General features: G+C 42.7%; 2 protein-coding genes across 2 annotated transcripts; one reads left to right on the forward strand and one right to left on the reverse strand.

Moving 5' to 3' along the window:
* The first annotated feature begins 4290 nt into the window (after positions 1–4290).
* Positions 4291–7072, forward strand: LOC115688471 (probable protein phosphatase 2C 8). Its single transcript, XM_030614296.2, has 3 exons — positions 4291–5161; positions 6076–6181; positions 6560–7072. The coding sequence occupies exons 1-3, from the start codon at positions 4505–4507 to the stop codon at positions 6868–6870; spliced, it is 1074 nt and encodes a 357-aa protein (XP_030470156.2). The 5' UTR covers positions 4291–4504; the 3' UTR covers positions 6871–7072.
* Positions 7073–7646: 574 nt separating this feature from the next.
* Positions 7647–12529, reverse strand: LOC115688470 (endoglucanase 6-like). The gene is made up of 9 exons (XM_030614295.2): positions 12006–12529; positions 11554–11766; positions 11054–11254; positions 9723–9812; positions 9428–9592; positions 8917–9201; positions 8377–8725; positions 8206–8256; positions 7647–8067 (listed from the first exon to the last, which is right to left on the reverse strand). The coding sequence occupies exons 1-9, from the start codon at positions 12195–12197 to the stop codon at positions 7769–7771; spliced, it is 1845 nt and encodes a 614-aa protein (XP_030470155.2). The 5' UTR covers positions 12198–12529; the 3' UTR covers positions 7647–7768.
* Between the last annotated feature and the right edge of the window lie 15013 nt (positions 12530–27542).

Genomic DNA, 27542 nt, shown 5'->3' on the forward strand with positions numbered 1-27542 from the left:
TTTATATACATGTGATCTTCTTGGATATTCATTTATTTATCTATTTTTTAAGGGCCGAGGTCACTTGTGCGTCTGAATTTAGCAAGCGAAAGTACATGCAAATTAGGGGTGAGCGAAAGGAACCGTCCTGACTAGCCGGTTCTAGGCGGTTCCCAATTCCATAGAATTGGAATTGGTGAATTTCCGTCCAATTCTCAATTCCAGTTGTGAAACCCCCCACCCGAACCACTCAAACTGGACCAAGTTTTATCAATTTTTTATTTCTTAAAAATCTGTAAAAAAAAATAGAAAACCCTAATCTATCTCCCATTTCACAATGGAAAGCTCTTAACGACTATGTTTACTTATGTATGTGAGTAAGATGACAAGAACAAATCAAAACACAATAATAGTTGCTCACAAATTAAAAAAAAATTATGTGAAATCTGCAATGTTATACGTAACTCATTGATTATTGATTATCAAAAACATTTTCAATTTTATCTTGAACATTAACGACAAATGAAAAAAAGAAACTGAATATGCTCCGGTTCGGTTCCTAATTCATATGTAGTAATCGGATCACTTTGGAACCGACCACCTGATGCAAAAGAGCGGACAGCCAAACAAAATTCCGAGATCACGTGGAAAGCCAAGACACTCGTCGTCCTGTTCTTGGGGACAAATGGCTCGTCGGTTTCCTCCTTGAGGCCTCCGTGGAGTCACCCCGAGGAGCCTCCCCCTTCCCTCGAAAGGTCAAGCGTTCCGTATGCTTGATTGAGAAAGACGGCCCCATGAGCCATTCATGGATGACGGATGGCTCATGAAAAAGAGGACAACAGAGCATGGAATTCAGCAGACATTACGCGAGAGAGTTAAGGAGTGGATAAGTCATCTTCTGCAGGAACAGGAAGTTTTAACTGTTCGAGCGCATCTCCTGCACTTGTAACGGGCTATAGAAAGATTTACAGGCATCGGCAAGCTCCGTGACAAAGGGGTAATTCAAACTGGATGCACGCAACTACGCCAATTGCCGATTTTGAGAGCTGGATATTGAGTGCCCGAAACATGCTGGGCATTGACCTCGAGCGGGTTCGTTTCTCGATCGTCGGCTGCCCCTTTTTAAGAATGAGCGTCGCGATTGTTTTTTGACCAGCGTAAGTTTAAAAAGGGGCAGCCGACGATCGAGATCCACGTCGGCTGCCCCTACTTAGGTCTTCAAAAGATCTGCTTAAACTTTCTTGGAGAAAAAGAAAGTTAGACCTGAGTAGGAACGTATTCTTTTCGAACAAAGAAAAACGTCTAGGTGGTCATATTAGGGCAAAAACAGATTACACATGTATATAGTACAGAGTTGAAGGCGCTCCTACAACTCCGACAGGCGTGTAGTAGTGCCAAATCTCCGACAAAATCCACTCGTTCAACTGAAAGATTCATGACTTACGTCAAAGTAAGATTGCCCAAAGGAAGGAAGAAAAATACAAGTGAAAGGGCTACGAGTCACTTTTGAGTGGCAAAAGGTCGGAAGACGCAACGGTAGTTAAATACGAGTGCGAGCACACGGAAAAATCAGGAGAGAAAGTGGGCGGTGTCGAATGCCGCTGCACTGGGCATGGTGAGATCGAGTAACGTCATGACAAAAGGTCGTTATTGTTTGGACTTTTTCTTCAAATGATGAGATCGAGTAACGTCATGACAAGAGGAAGAGAACGGAACCTGGGACACGAGTTCCTTATTAGAGTTGATTGACAGACAGACAGAGAGGAGTCCCTGCGTTTGTATGCGCGCGGCCTTCTAGTTCGAGAGAACCATGAGGTGGTTTCGATCTAAACTACATGGTCACCGTTGGATGAGATGACATGCATAAGAGTCCAATCCCATGACCGACATGGCGTGTTGACTGTTGGAAGCACGCAGCAGAAAACCCGATACTTTCGATCAAGTCCAAGCTCGTCAACATATCCAATTGGACCCACCTTTGATATATTAATTACTACACACCACACCACTTATCCGATATGAAACTTTTCTAACACGACTCATACGTGTACTTCAACAATCTCCCCCTCACGTGTCAGCTTAGTATTAGATATGCTCCTCCTTAATTCAAATATCCATACACACTAATATATCTCAACTTGAATCTTCAAGTCATTGCAATGCACCCGCAACTATGCACAACAACCATCATCAACTGCTAACTTGGAATTGTATCACTCATGGTCTACTATCTTGCGTCACCGGACCAACTATCCATGGTCTCTTCTCGCTAGACCAACTGTGATGGCAATTTCCACTTGAAACGAGCATCGATCATTGAATTTCTTTCTTGAAATATTCACCAAACACCTCAACATATAGGAGGCCCACCAATCAACCATCAACTCTGATACCATTTGTTGGGAGCACACAGCAGAAACCCGATACCTTCATCCAGGGAGATCGCCGAGAGGGAGCTCAAGTCCTAGCCCGTCAACATATCCAATTGGACCCACATTCACTCAAAAACTTAAACCAATGAGTTATAGGCCAACTTTGATATATTAATTACTCCACACCACACCGCTTATCCGATGTGAAACTTTTTTAACACGACTCACACACGTACTTCAACATTGAGTGTCTATGATTTCGTAATTTCCTTTTTCGATCATAGGGAAACCTAACAATGTCGTGTTTTAGTACATGTAATGTACGTTTTCGGAACCAAGTCGGGCAATAATAGAAGAAGCAAAACTAACTCCCCGAGTATAATTTTACTAATGTCTTAGTACATGTAATGTACGTTAGTCAAAGCAAGTTCGAAATTAATGTCATGTTCAGAACTAGGGAAGGGGGAAAATCTATAAACGGGGAACGAAAATTAGCCGAATTTTAAAATTTCCCCATGTCATTCTCACGAAAAATTATAAAATTCCTCTTATTTCTCTCGGACTCTTTTTTAACGAGTAATATAATGGCAACTGGCGAGGGGTGATCACCATAACTGCCCCGCTTATCGTTACCAAAAGAGTTCCACCCATCACTAGGGGAGTCCTAAACTTTTGTACGAAGTCCCAAATAGTCCTTTCAGTCAATTTTCATATGAAATTGTTGATATAACGTTATGCCACTTAGGACGGCTGACGATAACTGGACCGCTACGTCAGCGATTTCTGGCGAAAATTAACCGGAATGACTACATCAGAATTTCGTACAAATGTTCAAGACTAAATTGAGCAAAATTGAATAATTTAAAATTGAATTGACATACATACAATAGGATTAGGATCGATTGGGTAATTTTCTCCACCACTACGAAAAGCTTTGTTTTAATCGTAGATACTCATTCTACCCATAAGTGTACAATTTTGTCATGACAGCAACGTGACTTAAACTTATAATCTCATAGAGTAGAATGTAATGAAGATTTGGATCTAAGTAGTTTTTTGAAATTCAAATAAAAACTTAGATTTCCAGAGAAAAGCGTATATCATTTTATATAATCCGATTACAATAACAATAACAATAACATTATCAAATCGCATGCTTATTGTCGTAACTGATAAATAACTGATAATTATAGGTATATGGAGTACGCCTCAATAACCAGTGGCTCATAATGGCTCATGAATTTCCTAGAAATGGTAGAAATGAGATCACTATTTTAATAAATGACTTGGAAAAAGACAGTGAAACTTATTCCCAAGATTGCCTATAAATGTAATTTTATAATTATAAAAATTATTAAAGAAATTCGATATAAATAGGGGTTCTGTCGAGATATATATATATATATATATATATATATTCTGTTTATATATAATCGAATACAACATTCAATATAAGTCCGAACAATCAACCGAGTTCGGATGGATTTTCCGTGCAACTGAAAAAAATTTCAAACTCAAAATTGAAAATTAGATAGGATAGGATATGAGTTAGAGAAGGTACAGTGAAATTATTTATTATTGGTGGTTCAAAAAAAATATATATTTATTATTGAGAGAGAGAGAGAGATGGGCGGACGCAGCCCCGTACGCTGGCGCTCGCGGTCGCCACGTCGCCGCCGCCGCCGGGCTCTCCGCCTCACACGTCGCCGAGCCCCGCGAGCCCACCTGACTCCGCCATGCTCCCGCCACAGAACCCATCATCACCTGCCCGTCGAATCCTCGCGCCACGTGCCGCCCCGCCCCCATCTCCGCCGTCCACGTCGTCGCCTCGGCCGGCCACGGGATACCCCGCCGCCCACCACCTGTAGCTCCCCCACCGGACCCGCAGGATCCGACGGCCCGCGTTCGTCCCCCCCCCCCCCCCCTCTCTCTCTCTCTCTCTCTCTCTCTCCTCTTCTTAAGAGCCTTCGAAATGTCTCCGGTCATTGTCACACTTCTCCCATCATTGCCCCGAAAGCGAAGTTTGAGCAAGGAGACCAAACGAGACGGACGGTGGTGGTCGCCGCCGGAGCAAACGGAAGAAGCGCCGGCTAGCTCGCCGGAGGAGCTGGGACCGCTGCGGTCGAGTTCGACGGCGGTCGGGGTTCCGCTGAATGGAGAGCTTCGTCAAGCTGCCGGAGCGCGATAGCCTCCTCGCGTTGGACGGATGCGCGCTCAAGAGGAAGAGAGGAGCCCGGGAGCCGACCTCGCGCGAGTCCACTGCCGATGGTTCGAACAAGAAGGCGCCGGACGTTTCGGCGGAGGAGGACGGGCCGGTGAGGCCGGTGCTCGGCGGCGGAGAAGGGGAGGGAGATGTGCGGAGCCTGACGAGCGTGTCTCACGGGTCGATGTCGGTGATCGGGAGGCGGAGGTCGATGGAGGACGCGGTGACGGTGGCGCCGGGCGCCGCGGCCGGGAAGTTGGGCTCGTACGACTTCTTCGGGGTGTACGACGGGCACGGCGGCGCGAACGTGGCGAACGCTTGCCGCGACCGGCTGCACAAGCTGCTAGCGAAGGAGATGGAGGGGAGGGATGACATCTGCCGTGACGGGTTTGGAGAGAGCGAGTGGAGGAAGGTGATGGAGGCATCTTTCGGGAAGATGGACGAGGAGGTTGGAGGGAAGGGAGTGGACTCGTCGATGAGGACGGAAGGGTCGACGGCCGTCGTGGCGGTGGTGGGGCTGGAGGAGGTTGTGGTGGCGAACTGCGGGGATTCGCGAGCGGTGTTGTCTCGCAGCGAAGTGGCCGTGCCCTTGTCTCGTGATCACAAGGTGAGCTCTCAACTTCGTTCTGTTCGTTTCCAGTGAAGCTGTAGTAGCTCAGGGGATCTGTTCTTGTTCTTCCCACCCCAAAAGACACTTCATTTATTCATACATTTTGCCAGAAATCTTGAAGTGACTAGAATAATCTGATCTATATGAGTCAACCCTTTTGTCTACTTCGTGCCATTTCTGCGTAATTTTTTGCAAAAGATCACTCGGTGTTCTTTCAAAGGTGCTTAATTTTTATTGTGGTGTTTATTTCATTTGAAAGCATGTGCAAGAAATTCCTAGAATGTCTAATTCAGGTTAGTTTGACTTTGGGGTCTTGCTTCACAGGGTCTTGCTACGCTCTGGCATTCTCTGTTTTTGTTAATCGTTATGTACAGGCTGAGGCCCATCTTTACTCTGTTGGTGTAATCAGTGAACTAGAATTTGTCCCTGTGATGTTTTGTGGTCAGCCACGCATTGTTCAGTCTGCAGTTCTCAATAGATCACTGCTGAAATCACTTCAAGTCGCCACAAATGGTGATAGCTAGACGCGGCCCATAGCAATATGGTATGTTACCGGGTTAAAAAATGAACGCAAACCTTTTAAAGCTCTTGCCAGTATATTGATACCGTCTCTTCTTCAGTGACATGTCTATTTTCTGATATTTAAACAGTAACAAGGTCTTCAGCCAGTGAACGCGAATAGAGTCGTCTTCATATTGAAATGGTACAGTTTGACTTGTGGGAAATTTTCTTGAGCAACATCTTTAGAGCATTTGTCACAATACATACTCGATTAGTGGCCAATGGTAGGTCGGTAGCAGGATAAATTACTTGGTGCTAAAGCAAAAATAGTTACATCACGTCATGCATGTAATACCTTGGGTTAAACCTCTTGGATTTCGATTAAAATGGCTTACAACTCCCCTGAATAGCCTGACAGGCCAGATGAGAAGGAGAGAGTGGAAGCAGCTGGAGGAAGGGTCATAGATTGGAATGGATCCCGTGTCCTCGGCGTGCTTGCTACATCGAGGTCAATAGGTACGCAGAACTTCATCAATCAAATGGCTCTAATGATGGACTTTATTCGATGCTTTTATAGGAATATATACTTAATTTGTGCAAGTTATGTTGGTTTCCATCCAATTGCATTGATTGCTTCAGAGTAAGTCGAATTTGTGGTTAGCATTAGTACAATTGTGCTGCCGAACCTCTGCACTTGAAGGGAACGTATTCGATTACGCAGAGATTCTAGTTTGGCAACAATTTGTTTGAGTGCACCTTGGAATTGGTAACTGCAGCCATATGATATGTACTTGAAACAACGCCGAGGACTGAATTACCAACAGGGAACAATAACCAACACCTCTTGTGTGGTGGCTGTATCCTGTGTCTGATAGTGGCATTTACTTGTTGCAGGAGACTATTATTTGAAGCCATACGTGATAGCGGAGCCGGAGGTCACGGTAAGCAAGAGAACAGAGTTGGACAACTTCCTCGTGATAGCAAGTGATGGTTTATGGGATGCGATCTCAAATGAGGTCGCCTGCCAGGTCGTGAGGAGATGCCTCGATGGACAAATAAAGACGAGGTCCCCCGAGGAGCTGAGAGGAAGTTGCGCCGCCGAGGCGGCAGCGGTGCTAGCTGAACTGGCCATGGCTCGAGGTAGCCACGACAATATCAGCGTGATTGTGGTTGAGCTGAACAAACCGAACTCGAAGAGTCCTTAAGAAGAAGTTCCTCTTCATTTGGGTGGTTGTAGTGACCTCCTGTCACCATGTAAACTGGTAGAATGTTCCGACCAAAAAAAAAAAAACACTGGTAGAATGAGAACGTTTCTTTATATCCCCAAGTTGGGCTATCAATGTTCATCTTGTGTAATCTCTTGTACTGACTTCAAGTTGATATTAAAATGCCACGTCCTTCGTATCATTGCATCATGCTGTTTACTGTTTATACCTCATATGATAAGCTTTTATCCCAAGATTGACAATTACGACAGCAGCATTGTGTTGGAGACTACTTGCTGATCTCTTGTGACAGAGTGCTGGAAATTCATGAACAAAAGTCGACACGGGAACACCTCTCTTCAAATTAGCAAAAAAGTAAACTTTCATACCTTAAATTCTTCAAAAACCGAATAGATACAACTGTTTTGCAGAACACTATTAATATCCTAACAAACAGAGAAGCTGTTGCAAAGGTTCGCAACACAACAGAATCACAAGAAAGGAAAAACATCTAACAAGTAACAAGTTTAAGAAACAAAAGGACTTCGCGAACTATAAGGAAGCCCTTTTTTTCTCCTCAGCAAACCATTCTTTGCTGTGCACATCTCAGACTCTTCTCTTTTAACCGGCGAAGTAAGAGGGGAAAGAGGATGAGCACTCTCGTTTATGATGTCTCTTCACTCCTTTCGTCCTTCGAGCCTCGCCCTTATTCAGCTTGGTTTCCACCTGACACCCAAGTGGAAACGGGTTCCGACACCATGAAGCGAAGACAAACATTTTCGAAAAGAAAGAAACCGAGAACTTCCGAGACCGTATGCAACAAGTATGGCTGCACAGTTCTTTACATCCCTGAACCCAGAAAAACTGTGCAATGTCTTCTGAAGCTTGAACTATCTTCCTATGCCAGAGTGTAGCTTGAAATGGAGACGTCCGCCTGAGGCGAAGCATGGATGTACACGAACTCGAGGCTCTTCCCAGAAGGTAAGGATTGGATCCAGGAAGGGAACACGTATGAGTCGCCAGATTTGGCTAGTCCCCACAGAGGACCATAGAGCTTGGAGATCGAAAGGTTGACATATTTAAGGGTCTTGTCCGACTTGTTGGTCACCACCGTCGAGTATCTGTAGTATGTTTTTCCGTTGGCGGTCCATGAAGCCGTTAGCTTCTGCTCGACGGACAACTGGTTGGAAGTTGTTACTGGAATCAAGAAAGCGACAGTGCAGAGTAAGCTAATGGAATCACAGCATTAATCAAGGAAAATTTTCGTCTTTGCTTCAGGATGTTGTAAAAATCTTTAATTTCACAGTTAGTGAGGGGAGGCGGACGAAATTGTACCCGGAGCGGGAGTTGGCTTGGTCACGACTGCTTTTGGCGCAGGAACAACCACTGCATGGAATGAAAACAGATTCATCAGAAGCAGAAATATGCGAAAGCATTGCTTTTGTCTGAACAACTCCCAACTTTCAATGATCAAATTCTATTGTTAGAATGGGATATGTCACGTACCGGGAAGGAGCTGATTGTAACCCCCGTGACCGCCACTCAACCGGGCTAATATGCCTAGGAGCGGTGCGTTGTTGTAAGTGGCAGGCTCCGTTTGCTCGTAATTGTCTCTTTGATCAGCAAAGTTGTCATATGCATCAGGGCCACCGACGATAGCACCGGTGAGGAGATTGGGGTCACTCGCTTTCCGGCTAAACCATGTGGCATATCCGCCTCGGCAGCTCACGAAGGAAGAATCGGCCTTTATGGACACGATGGAAGCCGCCCGGTGATGGACTTGCCTCGGGTAGTTGTTCCCGTAGCCAACCATGTAGCTCGTGGCTCTGGGGTTGTCTCCCAGAATATAGTCCACCTGCATATATTCAACATTCACGGAGTAAATATTTTTTCATTGGATCTTGATTTATAACAAGATTCAATTATAAACATCAAATTCTCACATTTTCCTCAATTAACTGGTTATATCAGCGACTATAAATCACACAGCACTGGCAAAAGATGAAGATCAGAAAGTCACTATGACAATCAGACGGATTGTATTACCTGAGATTTCGCGAAGGAGAGGAGTTCCGATGGTTGAACACTGCTGGACGAGCACTGCAAGCTCTTGCCTGAGGAAGAAAGGTAGTCGGAATAGACGGTCATGAGGAACGCGGCACTCGTGACGAACTGCATATTGTTCCAGCTCTGGCGGAAGATGAGGCCACCGGGGGTCATCTGGACGTTCCTCGACCCCTTCCCGAGGCACGAGCACATGAAGTACTCCGCCTCTTGCTGGTATTTCTCGAAGACCGACGAGTAGTGCCCAGCCTGCCCCTGCATCAGGAACTGAAGCAAAAAGGAACAACATTATCAAGAAATGTCGAGCGAAAGTGAAAATGGACACGATTATGTGCCGAACTATGCAGTACTTAGGACATTTTTTTCCCAACCCGAATTCGAATAAGTAATGAATCATCAGCGTTCACTAACATTGTCCTGTAAATAAGACCTTACATTTTCAACAGAAGCAAAACGAATTACTAGGAAGTAAACCATGGTATCAAGAGAGTACCTTGGCGACGAGTGTCTGAACACCGGCATACTTGACGTCCCAGCCGAACTCGGTCATGCCCCAAGTGGTTCCGCCCAGCGAGTCGCCGTTGTTGCCCAAGTAACTGAGATAGTACTGGTTGTTGGTGGCTTGGTACAGCCATGCAGCAGCCCACAGCAACTCATCCTTCACACCCCAAAACAAAAGAAGATAATGAAATTCAGTAAAACCTCAAAAAACAAATTACCAATTTCTAGCAAATAATTACAAAAAAAGAAAAACCGCTTAATTGGGTATTTTTATAAGAAATACGTACATTGTACCCACTGACTGATCTATAATACTTCTGGGCCACGGTAATGCTGCTGTCGTATTTGCCCCTGTACTTGTCCGCAAACTCAAACAGCTGAAAAACCAAAGACGGTGAACAAAACTTAGATCGATCATACTAATCTCCGCAGCATTCATAATCAAGGAAAGATCTCTCGGATTGGGGAAAAAGCAAGAACTTCGGAGGACCAATAAGCAAAAATTACAAAATTTCCGACAAAAGTGTCCATTTTTCTGCTGTTTTTTCGACAATTAACTCGTCATCTAATTGATTTACATCACATATCGAAGAAGCTGCCGCGCACCACCCCGACGGGCGAGCTATCACGTGACGAAGGTCACGTGCTCAGGTTATCACCGCGACTAAACTAAACTAAACTAAGGCAGTATTTTATTATGGTCGAGATTAATCAGAACTGAACGCGAAAGCTAGCGTACGGTCCAAAGGACAGAGACCCGTGATGGGCGCAAGAATCGCCTCCCGCGATCCAACTTATGCGCCGGGGTCAGCGCTTGGATCAAGCTGCTGCTAATCTGCAGCGTTAAGTGTACTGTACTCTGCTCTCGATTTACGCTAAACATAATCACGCACGCCACTTACTGCTGCAAGCTAAGCAAGCATCAGAAGTTACCGTAATCTATGTCCATGATGGGTGTTTTTTCACGAGATACTTAGCGTGTTGTGGACCGTTGCTTAGACCCATTTCATGTTTCATGACAATGTAATTGATTTACTGTTTACTAGACGAGGTTCTGGTCTCAGTAATGCGACACGCGTGAAAGAGAACGAAGCGTGCACCGACCAATCTGACAAGAAAGGGTAAAACTTTTTTCCAACTTCCTGCCTACTATCCTCCACCGCTCTCGCTAACGTGCGCTGCTCAGCCGCCCTATGACGGCGGCGGATCAGGTGAATAATGGCTGGGAAAAGTAAAAAGTGTCAAAAGGTGAAAAGGACGATGCTGGGACGGGACCACCTTAAAAGTATTGGCTGCTAACGTGCGCTAAACACGACCTACGCACTCGTAGACGAGTGTCCCTTTCGGTCTCCCTTTAGAATTTTTGGCGCTAAGGCCTCGATCCTCCTTTCGGCCACTTCCGTTCTCTGTAGTTCTCAAGGTCTCCCTCCATCAATTCAAATTTTCATTAACCAGATTATTCATAAGTAAATAATGTAATTTGTTTCCATTTTTAGTGTTCTAACGAAGAAACGGAGCTGAATCGCTGCGGTGAATAATTGGAGAACTATAATGGCCAAAACATTCTATAGAAATAGTTGGAGGGCTATGAGATCTGAGGGGAGCGAGAAAGTCAAACCTGCTCGGCGTGGCGGAGGAGCTCGCCGGAGTATGCGGCGTTGGAGGAGTGGAAGACCATGGACGCGGCGGCCATGGCGGCGGCGGTCTCCCCGGCGAGGTCGGACCCGGGGTTGCTCGGGTCGATCCGGTACGCCCTCCTGTCGGTGGTCATGTCCTCCGGCCTCTGCCAGCAGTAGTGGTCGGTGTTCCCATCTCCCACCTAACCACGTATCATTCGGACCGTTAAATAAAACCGATTAAAAAAACGCCATGAACACAAAAAAAAACATAGTTAAGCTTATGTCTATAGCAGCAAAAAGGGCAAGATAATCCCATTGATAGCGACAGCAAGAGAGGGGATGATGCCGCATGAAACTGAATAAAAAATCACAACTTTGCGCGGATATTTCGTGATTCTCCACAATAAGTTGAACCCCATTGACTCTCTGATCAACATCTTTCTGTCTCTGATAAGTAAAATGGATAAACAGATGGTTGTAATTAACGAGGGTAATATACCTCTCCATAGAGGACGTATGGTTCAGGGTGAGCCTTGATGAAGTAGTCAGTGCCCCACTTGACAGCATCCATGGCGTGGCTCAGCTCACCGCTCGCGGCCATTTGCTTGCCATACTCCAGTATGCTCCAAGACATCATTGTCACCGTGAATGCCATGGGGAGCCCGAACTTCACATTGTCCCCTGCATCGTAGTACCCTCCCACCAGATCCACCTGAGGAAACCATTGAAATCCCAAATGATGGGGTGAGACCAAATTTTTTGAAAGCTTGTGAGATGTTAAAATTCATTATGTTCGGTGTGATGGGTATCTGAGATTTGTTCGAAAGGACCGGTAGGCTTGTGAAAAGAAGTGATTTTTCTGACCTACCTAAATTGGCATGAGCAAGGGCAATTAAAAAAACAGAGTAAAGGTTGATACAGTCTTGTGCGGTGCGAGAGTGACTAACTTACCCCGCTCGCTTTTCCATCGCTCAAGCCGGAATTGGCTCTCCACGAGACTCTCTGCGTGCTGGGTAGGTAACCAGATCTCTGAGCTTCAAAGAAGAGGATGCTCTTGGACAGAGCTTGGCCATAGTCATGCCCGCCAAGAGCCAGAGGACTCCAGAGGAGCACGAGAAACAGAGGACACAGAGCAAGCGTCATCTTCTCCGTATCAGAGAACAAACGGAAAACAGAGGCAAATGCGAATGTGCTGCGACAAACCGAAGCACTTTTGTGCGTATCAACGGAGAATGAGATGCTCCCCCAAGCTTCTAAAACACAAAAGAGAATCAATCTCACTTTGCCCCCCCTCCCGAAGATAAATCGGTAATGCGGCTCTGGTTCACCAGCTAAAAATTTCTGACGAACCAACCCGCTAAAGAAAACAGCAAAAGCGAGAGACTCTACTACAACTCAAGACAGAGTGTGAGAGCGAGAGACAGAGAGAGAGAGAGAGAGAGAGAGAGGGAGGAGGGGTTGGGAAGAAAGGAGGGGGAGCTGGAGCGTCTTTATAATCGAAGAGAAGCAGAAGAAGACCCTCAATAAAGGCAAACAAAAGAAAAAACACAAATTCATTATTATTTAGTATTGCCGAATGACCAAATTTTGTCCATTTACTTCTCTTTCGGATGGCTTGACAGCGGTTGGGAGAGAAGAGGAAGAGGAAGAGGAAGAGAAAGAGAAACCATGTGAAAGTGGCCCCCCACACTTGGAGATGGCTTTTTACAGCAAGGGTCGGTGGAGATTTAAATGTGCACATCAGAAAAAGGAAAAGTTTTACGCGCTGGCCTGTTCATTCATGCGCAGAAAGGCAGGGGTGGGATTCATTTACTGCTGCTCGAATCGGGTATTTTGATTCGTTTAAAGATCGGTCGAGAGTCGAGCGCGATCCCTGTTCGTACCTAAGTTTGAATATAAGGGTCTTGACCTGTTTGAGGGAGCGCAGATCGCGACGTTGGTTCTTTGGCGCTGCACGGGGAAGTTGCGAGGCTGCCCGAATCATCAATGCGATCGCCCAAAAAGAAGGGTTTGGTGCGGCCATGGGGCCTCTTCGCAAATCTTCCGTGCGATATCGGCACCCCTTCTTGTCGTGAATGAACTACGTTCTTCGTGTAACAAAATGGGAAAGTATTTTTTTTTTAGGAGTGATCAGTTCTCGAGTGATCCGATTCTTATTCAGAAATTAAGAACCAACCAGACCACCCGGGAACCAGACTAGAGGGGCCGGTTCCCGATTAAATCGGGAGCATCTAAGAGTCAAGTGAGAGAGTGATTGAGAGTCAAGCGAGAGGGACGCAAGCGATTCAGGCGAGATGGTAGCGTGTGAGAATCGAGCAAGCACAAGAGGCATGAACATGAAGAATATGATTAGGGTTTGTGAAAGAGTGATGAACACGAAGCTCACGATAGGAGACGAGCATAGGGTAAGAGCCATCCGTGCTTAAAACTTTTCAAGGATTTGTAAGAGATATAAAAAAAATCGATCCGATACAGTTTGTCCAGGTAGGCGGTTCCACATATGGAACCGGAGATCGGACAAAAAATCACCGGTTCCAATTTTTTGAAACCTAGAACTAGACTAGTGCCTTGGGAACCGTTCCGCACGATTTCTTTTGCACAGTCCTAATTTTTTGGGGGTATTGACTAATTTTGTCTTTGGAAAAATCAAAGTCATGCAAGTCGGGGCGAAGAGGGGTTAGTCACACGCGAAAGTTCTTTGCAAACTTTACCCCGACAAGATACGTGCCGATGTGGAGCCACATCCCGGGCTTCTGTATATTTTTGGGGTGAAGGCTGTCTCGATCGTCTTACCAATTTACGTAATCTTGATAGTTTGAGAGATAAAAGAGCGTTGACTTAGCCCAAAATTCGCCTGGAAAAGTAAAATCTCATGCCCTTATCCTCACCACTTACTCGTATTTTTGTATACGGAAATGATGGAGCCAAATGAACCGCACGACAACGAGTATTCCAAAGGCACTAGTTTTCTTGAGATGCATTCAAGCGGTGTTTTTCGAAATTCAAACCAATTTTGTTCGACAAGCTTCGTTGCGACTCCACCAGACCGGTCGACCCAAACCTTAAAGTTATATCGCCCGAACCTTATTGAACGGGGACTAATCGTTGTAACTTGTGGTATAACATTCCATCAAGCATGTGTAAAATACGCACGAAATTTTGAGCTCTCTATTATATGGTGTTGAATGCTGCTCATATTTTCCATGCAAAACTCTCTCTCTCTCTCTCTCTCTCTCTCTCTCTCTCTCTCTCTCTCTCTCTCTCTCTCTCTCTCTCTCTCTCTCCATGTTTAGATCGTGGGGGCATATGGGGTTAATTCAAGAGCTTGAGATGCGGTCGAGCAGTCTCCATCGCTGCTCGTGGAGGGGCCAAGGGTGAATTATTATTAACCCAAGAAGAATGTTAAAAAAATAAAGGAGCTAATGACACAAACAGCTACTGAATTTTGAATTAACGTACAATTTGATCTCTGAACTTTTAATTTGTTTAATATAGTTCTCGAACTTTAGCCTAATGTGCAATTTGATTCCTAAACTTTTAATATGTTTAATGTAGTTCCTAAGCTTTAACCTAACGTCCAATGTGATTCCTAAATTTTTAATTTGTTTAATATAGTCCCTAGACCTTTAGTACATGTTTAATGTAGTTTTTGAACTATATTAAAATATTCAATGTAGTTCTTGAACTTGAATTAATAGAAGAACTATATTGAATATTTTCATATAATTCAGAGATTAAATAATTTATGGATGACATTAAACAAATTAAAAGTTTAGGGATCGCATTGCACATTGGGTTAAAGTTTATGAACTATGAAGAAATTAAAAGTTCAGGGACCGCATTGCACATTAAACCAAAGTTCAATGACTGTTTGTGTCATTTTCCCTAAGAAAATGATGTTTGGATACCTGTCGAGTCTTATCGAATGTACTTTGTAGGTTTAAAATTCACTATCTGAAGTAAATGATTTTGTTAAAATGGGTATTCTTCCATTCTCAAAGTGTTTTTGAATTGTTATTCTTATTTTTCAATTTAAGTTTACTGGTATCCCGAGGCCACACCCTCACGAAAATGACGAAACTTTGTATCACCTTAGTCACTTATGTCATGCGATAGATTAACACGATGCTATTCATCTTGACAGATGTCATTATTTGTCAAGACTTCCAAGCATATTTGATGCCCCGGATACCTTAATGGACATTATGATTGGTCGAGTGTGATGCCCCGTATCAACATATCACGTGGTACGAGCGATTCGATTCGCAAGAGTGCATTCGGTTCGGCCGCAACATGCATTTATGATCCCATCTCGAGCTGATGCTCTAGCTGCGCAAGTGTAATGTGCAAGTTACTAACGCGCCCAAAAGTGCCCCCCTCAAATTAAAGATATCAGGTCCCAGTTAGATACAATTGTCTGGGGATCTCATTCGGGATCTCATTCAAAAGACCATCCAATCCAACCATTTTGGGAATCTCTTGGCAGAGCACGATGGTAAAGTTATCAAAGTTGCTATGTTAGCTTATAACTAGCGAATGATCTCTTGCTTCAACCTACTACCATTGGAAGCCGAAAGTCGGAACACTAGCCATCCCACTTGGCCACAAAAAGACGGCATATCACCAGATCTCTACGACCTACGAGAAACCATTAAGTGAACTCGTGTTACTTGATCAAATTGACACATTACTCGGTGCACACCCGTGTAAGGATTCACAATTGGGTAATTTTTTCTTCGGAATATAAATGGGATAAACAACATTCGGGTGCCCGAAAAAATGTTATCCGGCCAGCATAAGATTAAAAAGAGAGAAAAAGATCTATAATATGCTCAAAAGTCTAAAATATGATCATGTGATTTTGTAGGGAGAAGTGTCGGAAAATTCATAAACTTATAATGCCCTTTTAGTCTTAAACATTTTAATTGTACCAATTTAATCTTAAAACTTTTGACCTAGAACCGATTTGGTTGTCCCGGCTAATTCTAGTCGGATTTTTTGACGTGGATGCCAACCGGCCTACGTGGCACGGCTAGCATTGATGTAGAAATTTTTTAATAATATTTTTAATAATTTTCGATTTTTTTTATTTTTATCTTTCTTTTTCGTTTTTTCTCTCTTTTATTCCTCCTCTTTCCTCCGGCGGCCGACAAGGGCTAGCCTCGCTTGAGTAACCAGCCGACGTTCACGTCAATAATATCTGGTCAAAATTAGTTGAAAGGATTGAATTGACCCCAGGTCAAAAGGTTTATAGCTAAATTTGCACCAATGAAGGATTTATGACTAAATCGGCACAAATGTGATAAGTTTACGATTTTTCCGATATTTTTTCCTGATTTTTTTATAAGAGAAATGATGGAGAAATCGGAGCTTGCCGTTTCTCTTCCAATGGCGCCACCAGGGCGACAACTAACATGTTCTCTTTAGAACGATGTCCACCGGATTGACCTGTACTCACACCGGGGATCGGAACCCGACAACCCGACAAACAGCACACCATCGCCCATCAATATCTTCCCTTTCTTGAAAACGAAAAACCAATTAAATTAATTAATTAATTAGAAAAAAAAATTTATTATAAAAAAAAAGGGCCCTCAAAGTCCACCGACAGCAACCGGTAAAAAACCTACCTGTTTACTGGACGGTCCAGTCCAAACCGCATCGGATGGCATTCCCCGTAAATATTCCGCAGAACCGTGGGCACTTGCGCTGCAGCAGGGAGAGAGAGAGAAGGGACAAAAGCAGATGCGGTCAAAAAACAAAAAGAGAGAGAAAGACGCGGTGGGCCCCCCTCGTTCGGACCGGTTTTTAATGTTTCCAACCGCAATCAACGGTCGCCGCCGGAAAAGAGGTCGGAAATCTCAGTTGATTGACTCCCTCTCTCTTTTGTTTTTTCGATTTTGTCCTTTTTTTTTATTTTGCGAGTTTTTTTTCTCTTTTTGCTTTTACGAAAGTAAGTGCGAATTAAAATATTGACCGGAGAAAAAAGAGGAAAGAACATAAAATTTGGTGGGGGCTAAAAGGGCGAGAAAGTAAGGGAAAAATAATGGGGAGGGGGCAGGCACGCCGCGCGCGCATGGCGACAAAGTCAAAGGGGAGCATGGCTCCGCGATGGCCGGTGGGCACCGGTTTTGTCACGGCGACGGCAGCGACTCGGACGGGGGCCACAGTCACCGGTGAGCCTCCCCCCAAATAGCTCCCTCGTGAAATGAGAATGACAGCTAAGTAACCCCCTTGGCGCCTAGACTCAGACGACGTTGCTACCACAGGATTGGATCTTGCTTTCGTTTAGATTTAGATGTAGATGATCCATTTAGATCTTGTTCTTTTAGTGTGTCTCTACCTAAGCTTTTTGTAGTTGGATTGATCTTCTTGATATGGTGCAATTTCCGGTAGAAGTATAACGTTTCCATGCGAATATAACGTGGTTGGATTAAGATAAGAATTCTTTTATGTGACGGCCGAATTACGCGTCAAATCAGAGATGACTTATGAGCTATCGAGCATAATTTCCCTACCATAGCTCCAGTTACGATAAAGGGCATCCCAATAGCTTCAAAACGCGTATCACTAGACATACAAACTACAGTACTTCACGGCGTAGTTACAACACGGTGAGTTGCGGTTGGGACGCAACTACATCAAAAAGGCTCTTACATGTCGCTCGATTCATAAGTTAAAGTCTCCCTCTCCAAAAGGTCGCTACTCCGGGTGCTTTTAGGAAAAAATTAGTCCGTGCGTGGAACGGTCGAAGTTGGTCCTAAATGGTACTGAACAACTGCACCCGCGAAAAGTGTAGGAACCAAGTAACACACGAGCTGAAAAGCGTTATGCTATGGAAGCCCCCTAAACCTGCTTAATCCCTAATAACATGAAAATGCAAATGGACATGCATTTTTTGAGACCCTCCTACGGGTGTTGTCAACTGGGGGAAGTGGAATCCTACCTGTGTTCAGTAAGACCTTTGATTTTTCTTCAATGTGTTACGGATTAAAATGGAAATCAGACTCGATTCAATCTTTGACGAGCAACCCTCGAGCCAAATTAGCGGTGTTATGTTCACCAGCCAAACCCTTTTTGCTAGGGTTTGCATACACATTGTATGAAGTAATATTCATCTTGACTTTCTTGTACCAAACGGAACTTTGACCGCAAAATATAAACAAGACATATGCTGATCTGAAACGACGACTCTCTGGAGTGTACGTAACTCATTCTTGGGGACAACCCAATGTTGTCACGAATTTCCAATAATAAAGTCAATCTAGGAACGTTGACTCGCAGCTTAATTTCAAAATCGAAGCCAAACCCTAGTTTGTTCAGATTCCCTCACTGTTATTTCTTCCCCTTAATTAAATCACAAGAAGAATATGTATATTATTTCCACCATGTTATGGACTGAGGTCTAACTTGTTAGGTTCTTCTTGCGACTGAAGTTACTTCGCTTCGTTGGAATTGATTTCCTCGTGGTCACTTGCCAAATTGCACAGTTGTTTTTGTGGGTGCAATCTTAACAGACACTTCTCCGGCAAGAACGGGCCTGACAAGGGACAGCTCGAACAGCATCCTGAAACTTCAATTTATCTGATTAAACTTACTGACAAGAGACAACCCTAGTATCGATTCTCTGTCCACACGAAGCCACCTGAGAAATCGCTCAGCCACGGGATCGCGTATCTCGAGCTGGGGAAAAAGATTGTAATACATGATCAATTGATATTCGAATTTAGGCATATGGTATCAGCCAGTTTGTCTATGAATTTAGGCGTACGGCATATGTTTATACCAGAATTCGTCCGAGTGGAATCATCTCGAGTCAAGACTCGAGTCTTTTTTGAAAAAGAAAGTTACAAGAAAAGAGGAACGTGTGATCTTGTTTGCTCGCTAATACCATTGATTTCCGTACAAAAGTGAAGGGTGAATCGAGGTTTCTCTCATCCGAGGTTTGAATAACCATTAAGATATCACCTCGTTGGATCTATTCATCGCTGAGCTTGATGTTCCCCAGGTAAAAGAATTCAGTGGAGAAATCAGGTGTTGACTTCGTACATTAGGTTGGATCTGATTAATTAGAGTAATTATGCAAATTTCGAAGCACGAAATAGTAAGTTATTGGGAAGTCAGCCCAAATCCACGCCTATAATTCGATTCGGCCCTGCAATTTCCTAGTAACTCCTTCACTAGAACTTTGTCAGTCCTTCCCCCCAACCTATCTTGAAAAAACACCACACCCCCCCTCCAAAAAAAAAAGGGAAAATAATAAGGAAAAAAAAAAAGAAAAGAAATGTGGGTCAAACGTTGACCGCGGAGTTGCATGCCATTGGTTGAAAATGGTGGGGAAAGAAAGTTTTAGTCTTCTGACATTTCGTTCACTTTCCATGCGCGAGCCGAGCGCAAATCAGGGATACAAAAAGATAAAAAAGCGCAAATCAAGGAAGATTTCTCTTTGCTTCCTTTAATTCTTTTTTTTTTTTTGGCCTTTTCTCTCTTTTATGTATTGATTTCCGGAAAGCTAATAAACAAAAAAAAAAAAGGCGACATCTTGAATTCAAAATTCAACATTTTGCGCTAAAGACATTGTTTGCCGAGTGTCTTCCAATCACTTTTTCCATGAATCTGTCTTCATTCTCAAATGATGCAAACGAAAGCGGAGCTACCAGAAAACATTCACCATGTCGAGTCGAGCACTGTAGGGGTGTAAAAAAAAAGGAAAAGTACAAAACAAGTCATAAATCTATTACATTAGTATCAATTCAGTTTCAACTCTTTCAATTTGATTAATTTAGTTCTGAACTTTTTCACATTGAACTAATTCAGTCAATCCAGCCAATTTAGATCAGAAAACGCTGACATGGACGCCGATTGTCCTATATGGCACGACTGACACTGACGTTGACATTTATGACTGAATTGGTCCAATTGAAAATTTTATGACTGAATTAATACCAATGTAATAGATTTAAAATTTTTTTGGTATTTTTCCCATAAAAAAGAACCGCCCGAACTGAATCGACATGAACCAAAAATTTCGTAAATTGCCTAGAAAAAATGATTTTAAAGGAAACAGAAAGAGACCTGACCCAAAACTAAACCGACGCCGTCACGAAAAAGACCCGAAATCTATTGTCCGATTCGATTAGGGCGGTTTTTTTTTTTTGGGGCACCCTTAATTAACATATGATATGATTAAGCGGGATGGTTTTTTTTTTCGCCACTTTTTAAGGCAATTCAGACAAGGCTTCATCAAATTTCCACGGTGTCTGTTAGCAACAATCCAAGAGGAAGAGTTTCGTCCATTCATCTACAGGTAAAAAGACGAGGAAAAGGGACAATTGCAAGATTTCCAAGTTCTGATCATCGCAATTCTGGCAACCACGCATGGTTTCCATAAGAATCCAACAATTTAAAACAAAAAAAAAACACCCTTTTGCTTTTATTAAATTAATGGCATCGTGGGGGTCGGATTATTAAAAAATTAAACTGTCTAATCAAGGGCCTTAATCAAATCAAAATGGGGTTTCGCTTTAATCCATATTGTAGGGATCATTAGCACGTGTGCGCCAAAATGCTATAGACAAAAAGTTGGGACGTAAGCCACTATGATTAACCCCTTTTGATCTTTTGGAGTTTGATTCACATCGCAATCAACCACAGCAAAACAGTTAAAAGATGGCTTCAATGATAGAGTCGTCGAGTGAGACAAGAAAAAAAGGTTGTCGAATCCGAACGTGGAGCGTGCAAATGAACGACCAGATGCGCCGATGATTCTAATTTTCCATTCCCTTTTAATTGATGAGCTCGCTCTATGGGCTCGGCACGTGGCGACCCCGTCTCGTTATTCTTGTGTATGAAATGGTATATGCATTGGCCAAAAATATAAGATGTCGAATGTCATTATTGAACGCGCCAAGCATTGCTTGCAAAGCAATGGCCAGAGCAGAGTTTTGACTTGAGGGGGGCGGATTGAAAATTTGAACAAGAATCAAAACTTGAGTCGAGATCTATAAATTTTTACGCGAAAAATTTACCGAAAATACAATGACGACCTAGCGGCCGAGGATATCTAAGTCCATCTCTTGGTCATGAGAATAGATTTTCAGGTGCATATGATGTTTCTATTCGACTCGTTTTTCAATCTTTTTGAAAAGAAAATGTAATTAATAGCACTCGGCAAATGATTATTCACTTAGATGAATTGATTGCTGACCTTTGGAAGCATTTAGATATTTTCCTCCATAAGGGCAATTTGCGAATAGAGTCCGGTCGCGGGGGCACGAGAGGCTCGAAAGGGTAAATGTGCAGGCTTAGGCAAACTCCTTACACGAGAAAGCCAGACCAAATTGCATTCGTACGTGAATTTTATACTACATACAGGCTTAGTCAACAGACTAGACCCGAACGTCGGTACTGCCCAATGATCACATTTACTTGCAAACATCTTAACCTTTCATATTTGTTGTATATATCCTTAATCAAATATTTGCTATTATCCCCAACTTCTAGATTTCCCGTGAATAACCCGTCGTCGTTTGAATCGATAGAAATTTACCACATTTGCAGAGGATAATGAACGAATTTGGTTTTTTTTTGGAAATTATTTTTGGAGATGTGACATAAAACTCAATTGCCCCACTACAAAAAAATCCACCCAAATCTAACCGAAAGGCTTTTCGCAGGGCTAAAAGTGGGTACTTCTCTGATAGATGAAAATTATTATTTTTATTATTATTTTCTTAAAAAGAGAAAAGAAAAGAAATGGCACATGACTTTTGTTTTTGGTCGGAAAAAAGGACCGGAATTAGATATTATTTGATTTTTTTTTTCTTGTGGGTTAAGTTGGCGGAATTACCAAAAAGGGCATGGGCACTAACGAACACATCGACGGTTGGTGCGGACGTTACGCAGGAAGATTATGGTGTCGGCTTTTCGATGCTTTTCACTTGTCCCATTTCCACATATTTTAACCCCAAATAATCTTTCCCATAAGATCGTATCGAGCCCCATCACCCTTTTTTTTATTTTAATTTTTTCACGAAAGAAATTTCTCATTTTAAGCTTCATTTATTTCGCGAAAAAGAAATATTTTAAAAAATATTTTCCTAAGATCGATCGCTTACATCACTCAAAATATCAGTCAACGAATAATCTTTTTATTATCGATAGTAATACATGTCTAAATATCTTCCGTTTATTGATTTTTATGGGCGATACAAGTGTTCGATTTTTGGAAAATATTTTTACCAGAGATCACCGCGCAAAAATTTTCCTCTTAGTTGAAGAGCGGGAAGTATGCTGAGATTGAGAGCATTTGTGGGGCTCTAGGAAGTTGAATGGTCTTTAATTTTTGGGTGTGTTTATTTTATTTTATGTGGGTGGAGTTAGTTGTTTTGGTTAGTGCACAAAATCAGATGGGGTCAATGGGTAACCATTAGTAGCTTAATAGGGACATTCGAGACCTACGGTTGCGGTCAACTTTTTGGTGCTGGGTCCAGTGGATTTTGAGCATTCAGAGGAGAAGACAAGGGAAGCGGGAGAAAAGCTGTTTTAAGTCGCGGACGTGCATTAACTAGCACTGTTATATCGATTTAAAATATCGGTGTCGAGATGAATTTTCGCGACGGGACGAGATTTGAACTCCTCTAGATACAAAATGGTGGAAAAATCGGGACCCGTAAAATGCTTTTTTCCCTCTCTAGAAACGCCACGGTACATTCACCGGACAAGTGCATTTTCGGAAACTCCATTCCGACATGGCATAATGTCAAAGTATGTTTCTAGCAAAAAAAATGTCAAAGTATGTGAATCGCTTCGATGAGGGGATTTTTGTTTTTTTTGCCCCTTCTTTTTGGGCCATAGCCGGACCGACCTCGACTTTGCCGGAGTCGGGCTCTTAATCATTTTCTTCCGGTCGAATTATTGCATATGAATTCATGTCACACGAGCTTCTATAGGTGCAGGTCTATGCCAATAATATAACATTGGGAATATGATTCCCATCGACATTATAGGAGAAATGAATTGGTCTTTGAGAAGTCAAGGGAATAATTTTTCCATATTATTGTGACGAGATTTAAACGGTCGGAATCTTTCCTAATTGCATTTTCCTTTGCCAATTCAATGATTTCAAAATTAGAGAAAAAAAAAGGAAGTGAAATTTGTTTTCTCATTTCTCCTCTTTCCTTTTCTCAAATTTATTCTCCTCTTTTTTTTTTCTTTTTCTCGTAATTCCATTACTATGCAAAGCATGAACTATTATTATTTCGTCTCGATGAGAACTTCTTCGACGTACATGTGTGCGCGATGCTCATGAAGATCGAACACCAGATCTAGCACTCTCCGGCCCCACTTCCCAATCTCTTTACCGAGAGGGCTGCGTGACTGTTGGGACTGAACGAGGAGGATCTTGAGGAGGAACGAGTAACATGCGATCAAAGATTGTCACCTGCTGCGGATCTCGGCCGTCAATCCCTCCGCGAGTCACCGATGGCCGCCTCGGTGGGGGGGCCCCCCGCAGCGACGGTGGATCTTCGGCCGCGAAATCCGGAGATTTGTGGGGACACGCCTCCATGTCCGCCGGTGACTGTCCGCACGCCTCCGGTCCATGTGAGCGCTCGTGCGCGCCACCCCCCCCGCCCGCCTGACAAGCAAAGGCCGGTCCCCCACCCCACGCGGGGCGGGGTGGGGCCCGCCCACGTGATCCCTGCCCCTGTTCAAAATCGCAGACGAGTGGGGGAAGGCAGGGGGAAGCGATGCGGGGTGCACGTGCTCCGCTCGTTCCGGCCAATGGCGAGCGGACACGATTTGAGGCGGTGATGCGCCTCGTCACGTGCGCGGTTGACCACCTGTTCCTTCGCACCGGGCCTCGAGCTAGCTCTCTTTTATTTTTATTTTTTTTCTTCGTTTTTTTTTTGTTTATGTTGATTAAGTGTATGGCTCATAACAGATATTGCATTTATGGAAATTGAGAACTTTTCGTGCAATAAAATCAAATTAAATGACATGAATAGTCCATCAACGTCGGTTCAATATGCAATATGATCCATAAGCTTTTAATTTATTCAATGTAGTTCATAAATTTTAGCTCGATTTACAATGTCATCTATGAACTTGCTATTTGTTCAATGTGTTACTTGAATTTTTTTATAAATGTTCGATTTAGTCATTGAATTATGTGATAATGTTCAATGTCGTCCTTAAGCTTAAATTAATGAAATGATGACATTAAACATTTTCTTATAAGATAGGGACTGACTTGAATATATACGAAAAGATTATGAATCACATTGAACAAATCAAAAGTTTAAGGAGCTACGTTGCACATTGGATTAGAGTTCAGGGACTATACCGAACATTTTAAAAGTTCAGAGATCACATTACACATTATGTCAAAGTTTAATGATTATTTGTGTTGTTATCCATAAGATTAATTACAATGACAATTGGGCAAGCCGTGAAAGTGCTTTTTTTTGGCTCTTACTTTTATTTCTTTATCTTAGAATCATGTTTCATTTTCATGTTTTCTCATTTTTCAATAAACATATTTATTCTCTCGTTCAAATTTTGCGTGTGGTTAAGAATGCGCTATGTGATATCTACAAAAAGGTAATGACTCCTATTAAAGTGCAATGTTCATAGTGGTGCATGCGAATCATTCTTCTAAATTTAAGCATAGCGATCTTCCACGCGTCATGATCATAATCGAAGCGGCAGAATTGATAATTATATGGGCACTGACTGTTGTAGATTTGATTAGGTTTAGATTAGTAGTACGATTAAGAAAGACAATCAAAGAGGCAAAAGCTGTCCGTTTAATTATGTTATCCTCGTGTAAAAAAGTACGTGCACCTCGTATATTCTGTTTCGTGTCTAATAATGTCTATTGTGTATTCACATGCCTATAGTCTATCTAGGCTTCGCAGGATTTGTGGTAGGGAGATGGACACTTGTCACCTCCTCGTTGATTTGATTAATAATTTTGAACGCATTATCTTTCTTTCTTCGAAATTTTTACTCTAAAGACTCAAACATGACAACCTGACAATCTTATGTTGCCTTCTTAGGTATTGATCATGGCATGCTCTTGGTGCATTGCTCCTAATTCGGTGAGACACATCATAAGATATGTTAGAAGCCATGCTCCTCGACCACGTTAATGGAAAGTGTCATCAGAAGTTATCATTTTCTTTTAGGATTAATACCACGAAAAATCTCAAATTGATATATTCGTGATAATTTTACTCCAAATAAATTTTTTGACCACAAAAAACCCAAAACTGGTACACTTCTGACAAATTTACTCTTAGTTTGTTTCCGTTAAATTTTACCATCAAATTGCTTTATTGAATAACACGCGGCAGTTGACTGATGTACTAGTTTTATGTTTTACCATTCATTTGTTGTAAGTGTATCGGTTTATGATTTTTTGTGGTATTAATTCAATTTAACAGAAACTAACGGAAGGTAAATTTGTCACAAATGTACCAATTTGAGATTTTTAATGGTCAAAAAATTAGTTTTTGGTAAATTTATCACAATTATACCAGTTTGAGATTTGTTGTGGTCAAAAAATTAGTTTGGAGTGTGTACCAGTTTGGGATTTTTCGTGATATTAACCCTTTTTTATTTTACCATGCTTTGGTCTTTTGACATGAGATTATATATATTCTAGGGGTGATCAGTTCCCGGCCTAGAACTAGGAACTGACCCTGTCGGTTCCAGTCTGGTCTGCGAACTGGTCCAATTTTTGTTTTGTCCAGAAAAAATCAATTCGTCTATTATAAAATATCATCGTTACACCATTTTACAATAAAAACATGTGTCGGTCAAGTGGTTATATTATTGTTTCTTTATGTTGAAGACTACACGGCTTGATTCTCCATATGGAAAAAAGTGTTTATAACATCTTGTACATATTTACACAAATAAAATGCTTTTATCATATTTGGGACATTTTTGACGCGAGAATGAATTTTTTAGCATAATTCGACACACATTTACTATACGATTAATCTTTTTTCTAGTCATATTTACCATGTGTTAGACACACATTATAACCGCGTGCGATGCATTTTTAAATCGGTGACTGTTGGGACACCGGTTCTCATGTAGGTTCTGGCCTTTGAACCGGGAACCGGACCATCACTTTCTAGAACCGGACCCGATACTCACCCCTAATAAATATTGAGCTCAATCAAAAAGAGGGTTTGGTTGGGTAAGCTTGGACCGACCCTGCCCCGGGAAAAAAAAGGCTCGACATTCAGGCTTATATGGTCGAGCCCACTCTCTTGCATAGGACCCTTGTCAAAGCCCGCCTTTGATTTCAAGGGACCACTTAATCTGGCACTAATGGGCCTAAGTGTTCGAGCCCGTCCATAGGGTCGATGGGCCTATACGGCCCATCGAGCGGCCGGACGAATAATCGGGTCTAGGGTATATAAGGCAGGTCACTACTTTTTGTTGTTTTGTGTTTGCAAACAAAGACATGGAGGCATGATTGACACGGTTTTGCCACGTCAGCATGACACTATATCGCCGATGCTCATAACACAAAAGAAACAGAAATGCATATGCATATGTGCAACTATCGAATGGTGTTATTAGCTGGTAACCAAACGACCAAGCGTGGGTGCTTAGTTCATTCCAACTGTCGATCGAGGAAGTGGAGCTCGTACCTTCTTGGTGTCTGCCAATTGGTAAGTCATCTTAGCCCAAAAAGAAATAGACTTGAAGATCATCGCTTTTATGCGGACACTGTATTTTGTCAATCTCTGGTTGGGCCATTATTGAAACATTCATGGACAAGCCATTGGTCTAAAGGAATTCTTTTCCTTGGACCTAAATTGGCGGGCCTCACAAAGCAAGTAGGGTTCGCAAGAGAAGATTGCCATACCCAACAAAGCTGCTCATAAGAGGGAAATGTAATCTCTTTCTCTTCTCTTTTCTTTACTTTTTTGCTTTTCCCGGGTTCGATCCGGAGTCACGATCGCTCCTATTTCGTCCGCTGCATATGAGCCCGGAGCATATCAACCGTCGATCTATGTCGACCCTGAACGTGAACCTATACGATTCTACGGCCGAGATCAATCGAGTCCATGTGCTCTACGGCCCGTGTAATAAGTCATCTCGAAAAATCTTGGTAATAAGAAATAGAGAGATTACTGCATAGTGAAATTAAGCATGTTTTGGTATTGGCATTTGCTGTATTCCACAAAGAGAGATCATACTGATAATGTCAAGCAAAATATTATTGGTGGCTCTATACAAAAGGCCAACCTCGTTATTTACGAATTCTTCACTTGACAAAAAAATTTCATCCCATAATTAAGATCTAACCAACCGGTGTGTTGTTTGACTAACCACAGCCTACAATCTTGGATTCACACACCACGCCTCGCCTCCATCTAAGTCTTTTCATTTAAGTCTCTCTGTTCTCCATCAGATCTGTTCGGGCACCGCACGTGAAATCTGAATTCAGCAAAAGGACAGCTG

This window comes from Syzygium oleosum, unplaced genomic scaffold (genome assembly GCF_021117445.2).
Source record: "Syzygium oleosum isolate NSW1041296 unplaced genomic scaffold, Sole_v2.1 Sole_v2.14, whole genome shotgun sequence".
Taxonomy (NCBI): domain Eukaryota; kingdom Viridiplantae; phylum Streptophyta; class Magnoliopsida; order Myrtales; family Myrtaceae; genus Syzygium; species Syzygium oleosum.

What these genes read in the sequence shown, in the direction of transcription:
- LOC115688470 (XM_030614295.2), bottom strand. Translation starts at nt 12,197, where the DNA reads ATGACGCTTGCTCTGTGTCCTCTGTTTCTCGTGCTCCTCTGGAGTCCT. An exon ending in CATACGTCCTCTATGGAGAG is followed by an intron (nt 11,255 to 11,553) that starts GTATATTACCCT and finishes ATACGTGGTTAG; the next exon opens with GTGGGAGATGGGAACACCGA. An exon ending in GATCAGTCAGTGGGTACAAT is followed by an intron (nt 9,593 to 9,722) that starts GTACGTATTTCT and finishes TGGGGTGTGAAG; the next exon opens with GATGAGTTGCTGTGGGCTGC.
- LOC115688471 (XM_030614296.2), top strand. Translation starts at nt 4,505, where the DNA reads ATGGAGAGCTTCGTCAAGCTGCCGGAGCGCGATAGCCTCCTCGCGTTG. An exon ending in CCTTGTCTCGTGATCACAAG is followed by an intron (nt 5,162 to 6,075) that starts GTGAGCTCTCAA and finishes TCCCCTGAATAG; the next exon opens with CCTGACAGGCCAGATGAGAA. An exon ending in TGCTACATCGAGGTCAATAG is followed by an intron (nt 6,182 to 6,559) that starts GTACGCAGAACT and finishes TACTTGTTGCAG; the next exon opens with GAGACTATTATTTGAAGCCA.